The sequence below is a fragment of the Rhamphochromis longiceps genome, linkage group LG16, assembly GCF_057381845.1.
Source record: "Rhamphochromis longiceps isolate RC_006_pf linkage group LG16, R_longiceps_female_GT1.1, whole genome shotgun sequence".
In the NCBI taxonomy this organism is placed as follows: Eukaryota; Metazoa; Chordata; class Actinopteri; order Cichliformes; family Cichlidae; genus Rhamphochromis; species Rhamphochromis longiceps.
In genome coordinates, this window is record NC_140572.1 from 10,726,265 (window position 1) to 10,743,103 (window position 16,839).

General features: G+C 43.7%; 1 protein-coding gene and 2 long non-coding RNA genes across 3 annotated transcripts in view; all 3 read right to left on the minus strand.

Moving 5' to 3' along the window:
- Positions 1-16,839, minus strand: part of htr2aa (5-hydroxytryptamine (serotonin) receptor 2A, genome duplicate a) — a 104,451-nt gene that overhangs the window by 25,428 nt on the left and 62,184 nt on the right. Inside the window, exon 2 of the mRNA XM_085383973.1 lies at positions 4,683-4,883. Within this exon, the coding sequence (XP_085240099.1) occupies positions 4,683-4,883 (201 nt within the window). The remainder of the gene's footprint in view (positions 1-4,682; positions 4,884-16,839) is intronic.
- LOC146650656 (uncharacterized) lies at positions 6,785-7,337 on the minus strand. The gene is made up of 3 exons (XR_014907860.1): positions 7,236-7,337; positions 6,908-7,082; positions 6,785-6,825 (listed from the first exon to the last, which is right to left on the minus strand). It is a non-coding gene; the product is annotated as an uncharacterized LOC146650656 (long non-coding RNA).
- On the minus strand, positions 10,945-12,012 carry LOC146650657 (uncharacterized). Its single transcript, XR_014907861.1, has 3 exons — positions 11,760-12,012; positions 11,419-11,677; positions 10,945-11,135 (listed from the first exon to the last, which is right to left on the minus strand). It is a non-coding gene; the product is annotated as an uncharacterized LOC146650657 (long non-coding RNA).

The following is a 16,839-nucleotide window of genomic DNA, read 5'->3' on the forward strand; positions in this document are numbered from 1 at the left end:
GTACACCATGCTTTTTGTATAAAAAGCGGGATAATAACCAAAACCATTAATGCATTCGTAGTGCGGTTTCCTCCGGTGCCCTTTATGTGGCTGTAGCTCAGGTGGCAGAGCAGGTCAGCCACTAATCAGAAGGTCGGTGGTTCGATCCCAGGCTGCATCCTGGCTGCATGCCAAATATCCTTGGGCAAGATACTAACCCCATGTTTGCCTACTGGTGGTGGTCAGAGGGCCCGGTGGCGCCTGTGTCCGGCAGCCTCGCCTCTGTCAGTGCGCCCCAGGGCAGCTGTGGCTACAATGTAGCTTGCTATCGCCAGTGTGTGAATGTGTGTGTGAATGGGTGAATGACTGAATGTAGTGTGAAGCGCTTTGGGGTCCTATGGACTAGAAAAGCGCTATACAAATGCAGGCCCTTTACCTCTACCATTAGAAAGTCTAATGTCTTTCACGCTGATGCTTGTATTGTGCTTATTTGAGGCTGAGATGCTTCATTAAAGCTCATCGAGATCTTTCCTCTTACCTTTTTTTGTTTAACTGTGTGTTGAAGATTGGACTGATGTGTTTGTATGTCACATTTCTTTGTGGATGTTGTGTTTACTGACAGTAGTATTTTGAGGAAAAAAGATCTTATCAGTGATTTTTGCTGCATCTGTCACAGCTACAAGGTCAGAAAATGGTCAGAGCTAACCTGACAGTTTCTCCAGTTGATGAAATATTAATATTATATTGTCTAAATCGTCCCTGTATTTAAAGAACATAATGTGTGAGTAATTTCCATTTTCATAACTAACATAGAAGCACAAGAGGGTAACACAGGTCGGACATTATTTTCTTTTAACTAAGCACCATGCTGATTTCTAATCTTGATTTTTAGACTTAATCATTATTACATTCACAATCAGAATTTCTTTCAGGGAAAACTTTTTTCACTGGTTTGTTTCGGTGTTGCAGTTCTTACCCTCCCTAAAGGTCCAAACTCACTCACGGATTAATTTGGCTGCAGCCAACATAATGAATTTATTATAATTGAGTTCATTTAGTAAACAAGGTCAATGAGATGCAAACGTTGCAAAAGGTTTCTGTAAGTAACTCTGTGAAAACGTCACTAACTCTTTGGGATCTTCTGGTTCTTCTTGTTCTGATCACCCCAAAGTATTGGCAATCAGTAGGACTGGCACTGAGCAGTGCTGATTTTCTAACCCTGGAATATTTCTAACATTTTGAGTTATTTTCCAGTGTTAGAAAATCAGCACTGCTCAGTGTTAGCCATTGTTAATCTTCAAAACTGACTAGGTTACTTTTAAACATATAACACTGTCAAAAGTGTTAATTTAACACTCAACAGTGTTGTATTTAACACTCAGAGGTGTGGACCCATATAGACACTCTCCAGTGTTAAATTAACACTGGAGATTTTGCTGTGAGGGACAGAAAAACTGAAGCAGAAAAAGTGCAAACTTCACCAACATCTGATGATATTTTTGCACACTGCCAGTTACATGCAATCACGTGAAGCTGAGATCTTTGATTTCATCTTTATGTTTCTTGTTTTTCTTAGTAAATAATTAAAGCTAATATGCACTCCCATCCAACCACCACTATGGTTGCAGGTCTTTGACTACGGTCCCATCATTACATTTCCTGCTCATCTATGTCCATTGAACTGAACAGCTGGAGACCAGCCAGACTAGCAGAAACCAATTATCAAGACTTGATTGTTCCCCGTCCTTTCCAAAAAATTATATGAAGCCATAAACGTCTTGTGGAAAATTGCATCTTATGAGGAGCTGGCTGCAATACTTTTGATGAATAGGATTGTACTCTTTTTATTCCTCTTCACTATATTCTCTCTTAGGTAACTTCGGTTTAACTGTTTATGAACTCAGAGAACTTTAATTTCTGCTGTTTTATCCAAGTAAATCATAGCAAAAGAATCCTGGCCTTTATTAGAGATCCGATATTTACAAAGAGCACATGTCAAATAAAATACAGCACTGATGTACTGCCTCAACCCTTGTGTCAAATCAAACACCAAATTGTCCTCTAAGTTTAGTTTACATGATGAGTTCAACAGTAAATTATTGAAAAATTAGCAAATATTTGAGTGAATATTTAATTTTTTATGTAAATCTGGTGAAGACAGTGTTGTTAATATATAGTATAGTCACATGATAAAGAAATCACATATTTTCTAGACTTATGGGCAGCAACAGTTGCTTCTCTAAGGTTGGTGATGTATTTCCTCTTTGACATTGTTTTAACAGCGAAAACTATATTTTTATAGATGTGCTCATATTTGCTGATGATCAGTTAATCCAGTAATTTGATTAGCAGGACATGGCTGCTACTTACCTTGTTATTTCCTGTGGAAGTAGTAAGGATGGAATTCGTTTTTCAAACATTGCTTCTGCATTTTGACTTCATTTTTGGTCAATAAAAAAAGACCTTCTTGCTTTGCTGTTCATTTTTATGTAAGTAGTTTTAAGACCCGCTAAATATACGGTCATTTTTATGATGCTCTTGCACATAACATCTTAGAATTAAGAGAGGCAACATTTTACATGTACATGGCTACATTTTTACAGAGACTTCTTTTAATTTCAGCAGCATAAACAATAAAGTAAAAGAATCCTGAACTGAAATAATAGATGTAAAATATGTAGACCAAGGCTTCTGCGAGTGATTTAGGTTTGGTGTAGTTCCACTGTTTTAAAACCTCAGTGTACTGACTTATTCCCATTACTGTTTCGACAGTGTGGCTGGGAAACTTTGGGGGAAATGGCTCTTAGCCTCAAGAAGCACATTATCCTCATTTCACCTTTTCTATACTTTAATGAAGTCAATAAAAGTGACTCCTTGTATGAATGCTGCTTTAGGCAAGCCACACAAGACTGCTAGCCCACAGTCTATGAAAACAGAATAAGATACAAAGTGAACTTAAATGTTCAATTAATTGCCTTTGAAATCAAGCACAAAGCAGAGGTTTCAAAAACCCTCTCTCGCTCTGACAGGAGCCGGGCCTGAATCCTCTGTAGATACTGGTAAGGACCACACCTTGATGACCTAGTAGATGGCTATATACATGGTTAGACCCCAGTCATATAAAGAGGCCAACTACCAGTTGGAAAGGAAAAGTGTAAATTCTACAATGCAAGTAGTTGCTGTCAGTCCCTAATGAGAAACTGGTTACAAAGAAATACACAGTGTTGCATTGACAACCTCTTTGCAATCAATTTGGTCTGTAGCAGGTTGCCGTGGTTGCCAGTAGTTTTTGTGTTTCCCTGCAAACACTAACAAACTACCCAAGAGCTGTACTGAAACTGTGAAATGTGTGATGTAAATCAGAAACCATATGCCTTCAAAGTAAAAGATGTTCCTTTGCAAATGAGTTAATTGCAGACAAAATGTTTACTTGTAAACAGTCTCTCTTTCTTTATTGCATCACAGATTTTTTTTAAAGTTTCACTACAGCTCAAAGAATGATTGGCAAGTGCATCTTTCATGCAAACTGAGAGTGAAAACTGCAATGTGCCAGCAACCAAAGCAACCATAAAGGGATGTTGGGTGCTTTCTGCTTTTCTTTAAACTTAGCAAGAGCCAGGAGCACCCAGCAGCTCCTCTTCAGGGAATACACATTTTTCTCTAGCAACTGGAGGCTGTCAGGGGGTCACATAGGCCTGTGTGACTGAGGCCTTATTGTACCTGGCAAGCTAGCATTACCCAGGATGATGTTTGGCAGCTTAAATTTACAAATTGGCAATCTTTAAATAATCTGTGTTTCAATAATTGTTGTGTCCCACAAGGTTTGCTCTTTGAGTTACTTATGGATTGTTAACTGGTGTCTTAACTCTATCACATACTTAGGACCATGAGTAAGAAGGGTCGCCTCTCTGTAAATGAGAAAATTTGAGCATCACGACCTTAAAGATCCGCTTAACATCTTTTCAGGTCTTAAGTACACATAAACAAACGTGATCCAAGATCTTTTCACATGACATGTCTTTTGTTTTGAATTTTATGCCGTGCTGCCATTTTTTACAGATTTTGCATTTCTCTGTCTGATGCTTAATACCTACAGTACAAGACAAGTTTTTCTATAAGAAACCTAAAAAAATAAACTATGGACACCTCCAGGTTTTGTTGACTTGCTTGAAAATGAGAGCCATAAAATCATAATGTAAGCATTATGACATGAAGGCTTTTTATTCACCGGGGAATAATCAATACTGGAGGAAATTAAAGGCTTTTCAAGCAGTGTTTCAGAAGAATGTGCTTTGATTTTTTGTGGTATTATTTGATTCATAACACTTTTCTGAACCATTTTATTTTTTGGTTAGATTTCAAAGTTGTATTCTCCCTGTTTTAAATCAATGTGAAGTGCAATATCCATTCTTGATCCACCTGCACTTCCAACATTTCTTGTCCATTCTCATTGCTTGTCGTAGCTTCTTCTGCCAAGACTCAAAATGTCCCACACTGTCATCCCATCATATCCTTGTTGCTCTGTTCACTGACATACTGTATGCTGCTACCAGTTGGTGTTTTCTCTCTGTTAGTGTTGAAGGCATCTCAAATTCAATCTAATGCAGCATTTTTGGCCTGTGAAGACTTCAGTATCCCACAATTTACTGACAGATATATAGACCGTAGATAGTTGGTGTTTAGGTCTGCATGTGTGTACTTACCCACTGAAATGGTCCACACTGCCATGATCTTGATGCGGGCCTTGGTGTGAGAATTGAAGCGGCTGTGGTGGATTGGGTTGCGTATGGCAATGTATCTATCCAGAGAAATGGCACAAAGGTGCATGATGGATGCTGTGGAGAACAGGACGTCCAGATAGATCCAGATGGGGCAAAGATCAGAGGGCAGGGGCCAACCGTAATCTGCAGAAGGGCAGAGAGTACATATTTGTTGAATCTGTGAAAATAGCTTTACCTGGATGAACAATGGTGCTTTAGTCTCAGTGTTCCGGATGATATCTTCCAAAAGGCAATTTCACTGCATTGTATCAACAGTGATGCATTTTAGTGCTGTGTGGTGTCAACATTACATCTTCTGCTACTTGACTGATAAATATCTTTCTTCAATTATTTAAAACTGCATTTTTCAGGTTTTCCCCGAAGTTAAGCTTTATTTACACCTGACTGATATTCACAGACTTAAAATTAAAATTCAGTAGAGACCATTTATTGAGAACATGCCACTTAAAAACGTGTTTCAAAATCACTCAGAAATGGTACTTTTTCAAATACTGATGTTTTTAAGCAACTTTCATTTAAAATCACTCTTGATCTTAACTGTCAGCGCTTGACCAATGAGGTGAATCCATGAATGAGTTTGGGTGCACAAAATTTGGAATTAACAAAATCACAGAGGAGAAAAACACTGTGCGAGCTGCTGAAAATGTTGAAAAATCTCTGCATAGCATTGTTTCTGGCAGGCCGTAGCCTGAAGCTTAGCCAGCAATCTTGGCAGATCAGTTGTTTTCAAAATCATCAGCTGATTGCTCTGCGGATACTCAGATGAACATCCTATTGGCAAATCTCACAAATCTCACAACCTGCTTCAGCCTGCATACAGTGGGAGCTGTCACTGTATGCAGGCTCATGCTCCTTCACAAAGCCACCTCCACCCTCATTTCTTCCATATCATGCTATTCATGTTCTTTCTCACTTAATTAAAGTCATGTCATTGTTACTGATAAGACAAATCTGCAGCTGCTCTCGCTGCCTTTTGACTTTGCACATTTGTGAGTGGCAGGCCAGGAAGGTCTCAGAACAGAGTCCCACTTCCAAACATAAATTATTGTCACTGAATAATAATCTTATTTTATTTACTCTGAAAGGTCCTCAGAGAACTGACATTAGAAGAGATCATGATATGAAATTAAACTATTTTTCTTGGATTATTATCAAACAAGAATCCAGGTTTAATTTTGTTATAAAATGTGTCTGAGCAGCAGTACAAAGTAACACTCAATAGAATGCTTATCCTTTTTCACAAAGACCATTGAAATTCCCACAAGAGCTTGCATTTAAGCTAGTGGAACAAAGCCTAACCTGGTCATGACCTCACTGTTTTACTTCTTCATGGCTCAATCCAGTTTAGAAATGTAGGTAGTTTAAACCTCAACTGCTGCATTGGAATCTTAAGAATAATATAGTATTGTAATATGTGTAAAATGACCTCATGCTTGGGTATTTTTTTAGCAAGAAATATGCCCACAAGATACCTTAAAAGGTGGTATTTGTGCTTCTTGTTGATATATTTAATTTGCTGTCCCAAGTGAAGTAATGTTAATGCTTTACCAGTATGCTGCTTTGAAGAATTAGCTGAGCCTCAAAGTGAACGGTATGTTTGCATTCTCGTCTTTGCAAGCTTTATGTACTGTTTGAAAGAATCAGACCGAGGATAAAGGAGGCATTAAAATTTGTTTCCTACTGTATCATACAGGACTCAGAGACATGGGTGAGGAAATGGATTTTCTGCTTTTTAACACAGATTGGAGCCTGCTGATGTGGCTCGGGCATCTACACGGAAAGTATGGAACCATGGTGCATAACTGCAAGAACAAGAAAAAGCAGGAGGCATAACACCACAGAAGATGAAACATGAGGACTAACTGGAAAAATACTGTTACGGGGGTGATGAGTAAGAGAACCCAGACGCGGATCGCTCGTTAAGATTGAACAGTGTCTTTATTTACAGTGAAGCAAATCCAAAGTAATCCATAGTGCTAAGTCCCTTCCGTGCTCCCCTCGTGTGTCCATACGACTTTCGTGAACAGTGACGTCTCTCCTCTCGTATCTCCGTCTCACTCGTAGCCTGGAAAAAAGGCAAACAGATGCGGTTAGCCTCCCTCCGCTATCAAACGTTTGTCTAACACTCGCTGAATTCGAGTCACTACCCGGCTTGGTGGAATACTCCAGCGCTGTCTGTCACTCAGCCACACCATTAAATAGTTCTGTCACAATGGTGGATGATTGGCAGCAGCTGGCGAGGAATCAGTTGCAGGTGGGACCACTCAGAGTGGCGGAACTTCCGGGTCGGACATCTCCCGTTGCTACGCAACCGCGTAACAACTACAACGGAGACAAAAACAGAGCGGGAGAACAAACACACACACACAGGTCGCTGGTCGGGGCACCGTCGAACCTGACAGTACCCCCCCTCTAATGGGAGCCTCCCGGCGACCCAGCAAACTTATCAGGGTGCCTGCGGCGGAAGTCTCTCACCATGGCAGCATCGAGAACCGCGGACCGCGGCACCCAAGAACGCTCTTCCGGACCGTACCCCTCCCAGTCCACCAAAAACTGAAAGCCCCTACCGCGGCGCCGGGCATCCAATATCCGTGATACGGAATACGCCGGCGAGCCGTCGATAATCCGGGCGGGTGGCGGGGGCCCGGAGGGCGGGCACAAAGGGCTGGTCCGGACAGGCCTCACCTGGGACACATGAAAGACATTGTGAATTCTCATGGAACGGGGAAGAGACAAACGTACAGTCACAGGATTCAACACGGCCAGGATGGGGAAGGGCCCGATAAAGCGTGGAGCCAGTTTCCTAGACTCGACCCTCAGAGGAACATATTTCGCAGACAGCCATACCTGTTGCCCGACCTGGTATGCAGGGGCCGGAGCACGGCGGCGATCCGCAAGTCTCTTGTTCTGCTCAGCGGTCCTCAAGAGGGCGGTCCGGGTGGCGCGCCATGCCCGCTGGCAGCGCCGCAGGTGGTGCTGGACTGAAGGAACCGACAATTCCCCCTCCGACACAGAGAGAAGCGGGGGCTGATACCCCAGGGAGGCCTCAAACGGGGAAACCCCAGTAGCCACCGACGTGCTAGCATTATGGGCATATTCGACCCACGCCAGTTGATCGCTCCATGATGACTGGTTCGAAGAGACCACACAACGCAGCATCGCTTCGAGCTCTTGATTAGCCCGTTCCGCTTGCCCGTTGGTTTGAGGGTGGAAGCCGGACGACAAGCTGGCCTGGGCCCCCAGTTCCTTACAAAACTCCTTCCACACTCGCGACGTGAATTGGGGACCCCGATCGGACACGATATCTTGGGGAACCCCATGGAGACGGAACACCTGCTGTGTGAGAATCTTGGCAGTATCCAGGGCCGAAGGGAGTTTCGGCAGAGCAACGAAATGAACAGCCTTTGAGAAGCGATCGATCACGGTCAAGATGACTGTGTGACCTGAGGAGGGGGGAAGACCGGTAACAAAGTCCAGTGCAATATGAGACCACGGGCGGCTGGGCACAGGCAACGGACGAAGGAGGCCAGCAGGGGGTGAACAGGAGACCTTGTTTCGGGCACAAACGGGGCAAGCGGCCACATACTCCCGAGCGTCCTTCCCTAGAGTCGGCCACCAAAACAAACGTTGCAGAAAGGCGATAGTGCGGTTTTTACCCGGGTGGCAGGCAAACTTGGCCGTATGGACCCAGTGAAGGACCTTACTTCGGACCGCCGCGGGAACAAACATCCTCCCATCGGGCCCAGTGCCCGGATCAGGTTCCGACCACTGGGCAGCCTTAATAACCCGCTCTATGTCCCAGGTCAGAGCCCCCACGAAGCACGAGGATGGCAGAATGGGTCTCTCCTTCTCGTCTGGGTCGAGATCCGGGGAAAATTGGCGCGATAAAGCATCTGCTTTAAGATTGCGGGAGCCAGGTCTGTAAGAGATGGTCAAGTTAAACCGAGTGAAAAACAGAGCCCACCTGGCCTGCCGGGCATTCAGTCTTTTGGCCGCTTGGAGGTAGGTCAAGTTCTTGTGGTCTGTCCAGATAACCACCGGATGCTCGCTGCCTTCGAGCCAATGTCACCACTCTTCAAGCGCCAACTTAATGGCGAGGAGCTCCCGGTCTCCAACGTCGTAATTGCACTCTGCAGGAGATAAGCGACGTGAGAAAAAGGCACATGGGTGTAATTTTGCATTCACTCGTTGGGATAGTATTGCCCCCACACCTGCGTCTGAAGCATCCACCTCCACAAAAAAAGGTTGACTGATGTCTGCCTGTACCAACACCGGAGCTGAGGAAAAGAGGTGCTTGAGTCTCACAAAAGCCCGTTCAGCGCCGGGAGACCACTGGAATGGCTGCTTAGGAGAGGTTAGGTTGGTGAGAGGCAGGGCGACCTGACTGAAATTGCGGATAAACCGTCGATAGAAGTTGGCAAATCCCAGAAACTTCTGCAGCTGCTTACGGTTCTTGGGTTCAGGCCATTCCACCACTGCCCTCACTTTGGCCGGATCTGCCCGCAGCCGTCCCTCCTCGATGATGAACCCCAAAAAGGAGACTGTCTGCACGTGAAACTCACACTTCTCTGCCTTTACAAACAGCCGGTTCTCCAACACGCGCTGCAACACCATTCTCACGTGCTTGACATGGTCAGCTGGGTTCCGAGAAAACACAAGGATGTCGTCTAGATAAACGAAAACACAATGATTAATGAAGTCCCGTAAAACATCATTTATCATGGCTTGGAAGACCGCCGGAGCATTCGTGAGCCCGAAAGGCATCACCAAATATTCAAAGTGCCCACGATGCGTGTTGAACGCCGTCTTCCACTCATCCCCCTGGCGGATTCTCACCAGATGATAAGCACTGCGGAGGTCCAGTTTAGAAAAGATGGCAGCCCCCTGAAGGAGTTCAAAAGCAGAGGTGAGTAAAGGAAGCGGGTATTTGTTCTTAATGGTTATCTTGTTAAGACCTCAAAAGTCAATGCAGGGGCGGAGCGTTTTGTCTTTCTTCTCAACGAAGAAGAAACCTGCCGCGAGAGGAGAGGTGGACTGCCGGATTATCCCGGCCGCCAGCGAGTCGGTGATGTAGCCCTCCATTACCTCTCGCTCTGATTTCGAAATACTGTATAGACGGCTTGTGGGCAAGGGAGCGCCGGGTAGCAAGTCTATCCCACAATCGTACGGACGATGGGGGGGAAGAGACTGGGCCTTTTCTTTACTGAACACCTGGGCTAGGTCGTGATATTCAGCTGGAACTGCAGTCAAATCGGGAGGAGCGTCAGGTGAAGATGGGCTAGTGGACGTCTGGCTAACTGTAGCAGAACGTAAACACTGTTCATGACACTTAGGACTCCACCCAGTTATCCTGCTGTTCTCCCAATCGATCTGCGGGTTATGGCGTTCGAGCCAGGGGTAGCCCAAAACTAGCGGAGTGTGAGGAGCCTTGAACAGAAACAGGCTGATTTGTTCAACATGGTTTCCGGAAAGAGAAAGAGTCAAATCAGTAGTGCGATGGGTTATACTGGCCAAGGGGGCACCATTCAGCGCCGCCACCTGGAGGACCTCAGGTAAGGGTTCAACAGGTATGCCCAACATCTGGGCCAGGGCTTCGTCAATAAAACTTTGTTCGGCCCCCGAATCGATTAAAGCACTACATGGGTGAATACAGGACTGGAAAATCAATTTGGCAGGACAGCTGAGGTGGGGCAAGATGTTTGCGGTAACGCCCGTCAGTATGCCCACGGCTACTGACGAGCAGCGTCTTTTCCCGACTCTGGGCATTTATCAGAAAAGTGTCCTCTCTTTCCGCAAGTGAAACACTCACCCCCCTGAGGTCTTCTCCGTCGGGCCACAGACCTAAAGCTGGCTCGACCGATCTGCATGGGCTGCTCCTCCTCCAACGGCTGTTCCTCCCACTCCCGTCTCCACTCGAGAGAGGGCCCTGCCGAGGTTTTGCTGCCGCCCGCTGGTCGCCGTCCAAACTCACGCCTATGCTCATCCAACTGAATGCACACATTCACCAAAGCACTGAGCGACTTAGGCAGTTCTCTTGAGGCCAACTCACGTTTTAGATTTTCGTTCAGGCCGTTTATGAAAGCCCCTCGTAGTGCATTTTCTTGCCAGCCGGTCTCCTCGGCCAAAATCCAGAAGTCAATCGAGAAGTCCGCTACACTCCTCCATCCTTGTTTCAGGGAAAACATGCGATGTGCTGCGCTGTCGGCGCTGGAGCCTTTGTCAAAAACACAACGAAATTTGCACAAAAAATCTTCATAAGAGATAGCAGGTTGCATGCTTACCACGGCCTGGGCCCATTGTAAAGCGCGTCCAGTCATTGATTCCACCATTAACCCCACCTTGGCTCCATCTGAGAAATAAGACCGAGGCTGTTCTCTAAAAATGAACGAACATTGTGTTAAGAACCCGCGGCTCTTATCCAGATCCCCACTAAACTTCTCAGGGGCCGGCAGCGGGTGCTCGCGCTGCAGTGTGGGAGGGGAAGGAGGCAGAGGAGAAGACGCGGCTGTGCTGAGAGACGGCCCGGGCGACGGAGCATCAGCTGCAGCCCCAGGGGGAGTTAGCAAAATCCCTTTTAATTCAGCAACCAGCTGCCGTAACACAGTTTGTTCTTCAACAACATGTTTCATCATTTTTTCATGGCGTTCCAACATCTCACCTTGAATCGAGAGTTCTCGCAGAACCGGAGCGGCGTCCGCTGGGTCCATGTAAGTGGCTGGAGTATTCTGTTACGGGGGTGATGAGTAAGAGAACCCAGACGCGGATCGCTCGTTAAGATTGAACAGTGTCTTTATTTACAGTGAAGCAAATCCAAAGTAATCCATAGTGCTAAGTCCCTTCCGTGCTCCCCTCGTGTGTCCATACGACTTTCGTGAACAGTGACGTCTCTCCTCTCGTATCTCCGTCTCACTCGTAGCCTGGAAAAAAGGCAAACAGATGCGGTTAGCCTCCCTCCGCTATCAAACGTTTGTCTAACACTCGCTGAATTCGAGTCACTACCCGGCTTGGTGGAATACTCCAGCGCTGTCTGTCACTCAGCCACACCATTAAATAGTTCTGTCACAATGGTGGATGATTGGCAGCAGCTGGCGAGGAATCAGTTGCAGGTGGGACCACTCAGAGTGGCGGAACTTCCGGGTCGGACATCTCCCGTTGCTACGCAACCGCGTAACAACTACAACGGAGACAAAAACAGAGCGGGAGAACAAACACACACACACAGGTCGCTGGTCGGGGCACCGTCGAACCTGACAAATACAGTCACTATACCTCATGTACTGAAAGTATGTCTATGTCCCTCAAAACTTAGCAATGTATTTCATAGTTCACATAAAAGCAGAGAAGTCTCTCTTCTCCTTTTATATCTCCAGGAAATTTTCCCATGAAGGGAGGTGGCTTCATGATAACCCGTGGCTAATTTCGTAGGTTTTTGCAGCTGGTCTTTCTAATATGAATAGTAATGATACACAGGGACAATATTTGTTTTTGTTCTAGACTGCATATTTGATTTAATTTAACTTGTGTCTGTGATAAAGAACATTAGCTGTGCTGTAGTGGTGGTTTTCATGGACTTGTGTGTTGTTAGCCTCTAAAAAGCTGATCACACAGTCACTGCAGAGTGATAAATGGAATGAGTCATACAGATGGAACAAGGCCGAAGGCTTTTAGACCCGCCTCAAACTGAGAATGTGCTCCAGATACATCCACCACTGACTAAACTGCAGGTGCACAGGCTGGAAATATATGTTTCTACACACATGCACGTATCTTCAAATTACACACACACAACCACAGCATGTCTCCCTCATGGCTGTCGTGCTGCTCCTGCAGCAGTCATTTCTAAATATAGCCCTCTAAATTGGTCCTGAAACTACTCAGCTGCTGATGTAAATTATATTATATTATGAATATTATCACGAATGGAAGCAGATATGCTTTTTATGTTCTATAGATCAAGGTTAGTTTATTTATAGAGGTTGTTTCTGCACAGGGCAGTTCAAACTGCATAACACAGAAACAGAGCAGTGAAAATCAAAACTATAAAATCAAAATGGAATGAAATGAGAAATAGTGAAAAACTAAAAACAAATAAAAGCCTCACATTTTGACTGCAGAAAATTGTTTATTTACAAAGCAAATTCAGCAGTACCTATTTTTTTTAATTTTTTTATTAATCCTTTATTTATCCAGGTAAAAAATCTCATTGAGATTAAAAATCTCATTTCCAAGAGAGAAATTCTATTACATGGCAGACACGGAAAGTAAAAAAAAAAAAAAAAACAGCGAAGATTACTATTGAGTCTTTGTCACTGAAAGGGTTAAAAAACTGAAATTGCAAACGTTATCATAATTCTTTATCACTGGCCACTTTGGGGGTGTCACCCCAAGCAGCTCGCTAGTTCCATTGCACCAATCCCAATACATCAGGAGATGTCTATAAATCGATAAATGGCATCTGTAGATGAAAATGTGGTAATGTCCCATTCAATAAACACTTTTCGAAGAGATCTCAACAATTTTTGAATGGTACTCACTCTTGTGTCTTTAGTGATTAGCTAGGTTAGCTTCTGCTAGCTTAGATCAATACTCTTGCACCATTAGCAGCAGCACTTTCCTGCTCAGTTTGTCAAATGTTTATTCACTCTTTGCCCTCTTTTAGCATTAATGGCACTTAAAATAAATGTTATTGGGTTGCTTTGGAGATCAGACTAATTTATTTGGATAACTTAATCCACACCATAAACCCCCCTTAAACAACCCTGTAGATAGCCAGGCCCAAGTAGCCTGCGGGAACAAAGGTAGCTAGTCCTGGTATATTACCCCAGAAGCTGGGAAATCTGGCCAGCTGTGTGGCTATGATGAGCAAGCACCCAGTACTCCACCAAGCCCCTTTCCCCACAGAGCAACATACCTCTCAAATGGTCAAAGGAGCTTGCAAAGAAAAGCGTCTGGACTTCTTTAAGTTGCTTGAAGACGTCTCACCTCTCATCCGAGAAGCTTCTTCAGTTTTAAGGTCAAATGGGACTCTCCACCATTTGACCTTAGAACTGAAGAAGCTTCTTGGAAGAGAGGTGAAACGTCTTCAAGCAACTTAAAGAAGTCCAGACGCTTTTCTTTGCAAGCTCCTTTGACTACAACGACCTGGATGACTGAGAACCTTCAAAGACACATCTCTCAAATAAAAAAAACAAACAAACTCTGGTTATTGGCAAGACCAATCTTAGATTTACGAAGCTAAAGATTCCAGTGACTTTAGCTGATAGCATTCCAGGCACCAAAGCAAGTGACACTGAAAGGAATTTGACACGCTGGCTATGGATAAACGTGGTTTCTTGCGTACAACATAGTGTATAACCAGATGTTTACTCTAGATGGCATAAACTTGCTCTCCAGTAACACTGTGACAAATCTTGGGCTCATTCTTGACCAAAATATATCCTAATATGATATTGTGCAATATCTCTAAAATTAGAAAAAATATTTTCAGAGTTACACTGAAAAACTAAAACTACTGCATTTTTTTACTCCTAGCCTGGATTATTTCATTATCATCAGGTTGTAAAAGTTGTTTAAAAAGATTTTGTCGATCCAGAGCACTCCAGTAAGAATGCTGACAGAGAATAGAACAAGCAACCATATTTCTCCCATAATGCCTTCTCATTGTTGGTTCCTGTTAAATGAAGAACTGAATTCAATATCCTTCTCCTCAACTTCTCCTTCTCATGTTAAAGACATCATAGAACCATATTATCACAATAGGAGTTTTAATAAACTGAATGTGGGTGAAAGGGCCCTCTTCTGTGGAACTACAACGACACCGTCTCTAGTTTTAAGATTAGGCTTGAAACTTTCCGTTTTGACGAAGCTTATAAGGCTGAATCTAATTACTCTGAATCCTCCCTTAGTTAAGTTGCCATAGCCCTAGGATCCTGGGGGCCTCCCATGATAAGTGTTTCCTCTTAATTCACTTCTTTTTCACTCTGTGTTTACACCCCAGTATTGCATTTAACCATTGCTGATTCTTCTCATGTGTGCCTTTTGTCCTGTCTTGCTCTGCCTAAACCTCAACCACTCACGGCAGATGGCTGCCCCTCTGTGAACCATGAGATTTCTTCCTGTTAAATGTGAGTTTTTCTTTCCCACTGTTGCCAAGTGCTTGCTTAAAACTGATTTTCACAGCTAAATTGCTGACATTATGGTGAGTTTCAGTCCTCACAAAATGTAATCCTCCATGCATCTGCAGCCAGGCCCCCTCCTACTCTTTGTAAAGACCATAAGAAAAGCAAGAATAAATGCATCTACCATGTCTGCTTTTTTAAGAGATGTCAACAATGGCACTGAGGATTTGATGCAGATCTTTAAGGACAATTGGGACCTTAATTTTGCATAATCATGAAAAACGGAATGAATGTACGCATACAGAAACCAGCCCTTGATTGAATAAATCAGCTCATCCATGTGAATTTAACATCAGCCCATATAGAATATGTAGACAAAAAGTCCCTGTCAGTATCTGGGAGATTTTTTGTGGCCAAGTTGTCACCACCTCCCCCAGGATCTCATCCCAAGGGTGTTGACAAAAATAGATCCATAGCTGAGGGGATTAGAGCCAGATCATCGTGAGCACCATCATATTCCAGATCATGGTGGAGTGTTTACGCACCCTCCTCCTCATCACCTCCATTCTCTGTTGTTCCCACCATGCGACAGGTGAGAGACAACCTGATCCAGGCTTTTATTATTTGGAAGGAGATGACTCATCCACGTTGCTCGATGTCGCCATGGTCACCGCCAGACTCTCTTCTACCGCCTTCTCCTCACCGTCATCATCACTTCATCACTTCACTACTTTCCTCTTTTCCCGTAGATTTTTTATTTTAATCGCGCTGCTTATGTCATCGTCTCTGTCTGATGGTCATGTTGAACAGTTATTTCTGTCCTCTGTCTGCCTATATGTCCTTTTCTGTCTCTCTGACCTTGTTTTACATTTGTGAATCTCTTTTGCGCTCTCCTTCTCTCTCTCTCAATCAGGCCCATTATACTCCAGCACTGATCACAAACCGTTTTCTTTTCTCTCTTTTATGGCCTGCACTTGTGCTGTCCTGTGTTTCAGGTGGGCAGATTCTGCATTTTATCAGATGAGATTTTAAATAAATGAAAACAATTTCCAAATTCGATTTAAAGAGCAAGCTAATGAGGCAACACGACAACATGAGAAGTTAGCAGCTTCCCAAAAGCTTTCAACTTTGTCCTCTGAATACCATAAATGCTTGAAGTTACTGATATTATCAGTACTAATATTGAATGTGTATAATTCATGCTGTATTAGATTTGAGGAGAACTCTCAGGGGTTTTACAGCCTTGTGTCTTATTCAGTTTTAGTGTCTATTTATTTTCCTACTCGTGGCAACTGTATGAAAATGATTTTGCATGAATTTTGATCAATGAAATTCTAATAACCACTGGATAATAGTTGTCCTATTGTCCCAGTGTTAGGTTACTGATGGCCAATAACATTGCATTTCTCACTTTAAGCCTAAACAAATCTTCTGTCTAACTGACTAATTAACCAACATACACTAAGTGGATATCAATTGAATGGTTAGAAGTTGTGAAATATTTCTTAATAGCACTTGCTAGTTAGTTGCTTATTTACCTTAGACCTACAGTTCAATTATATGTTCTAGTTTTAAAAAATATATCTTATCTGTCTCTCCTGTACTTTTTATACAATTTTTCCCATACACAGTTAAGGAAATGATATAAACAAATGTCTCTGCAAATGCACAGGCGCAACAGTTCAGACTGGCCCACCTTTTAAGGAGGTGACGGGGCACCTACAGACCTACACTGTGTTGCCAAAAGTATTCCCTCAAACACCCAAATTATTTAATTCATACAAAAGAATGGGTCACTCTCAGGGGCTCAGTCAATTCCTGTGTGGTGTCGTAATAGGATGCCACCTGTGTAAATAGTCCAGTCATGAAATTTCCTCGCCTTTCTACAGTCAGCTGTTGGTGGTATTCTAACAAAGTGGAAGTGATAAGCAACTCAGCCATTAAGTGGTAGACCACGTACA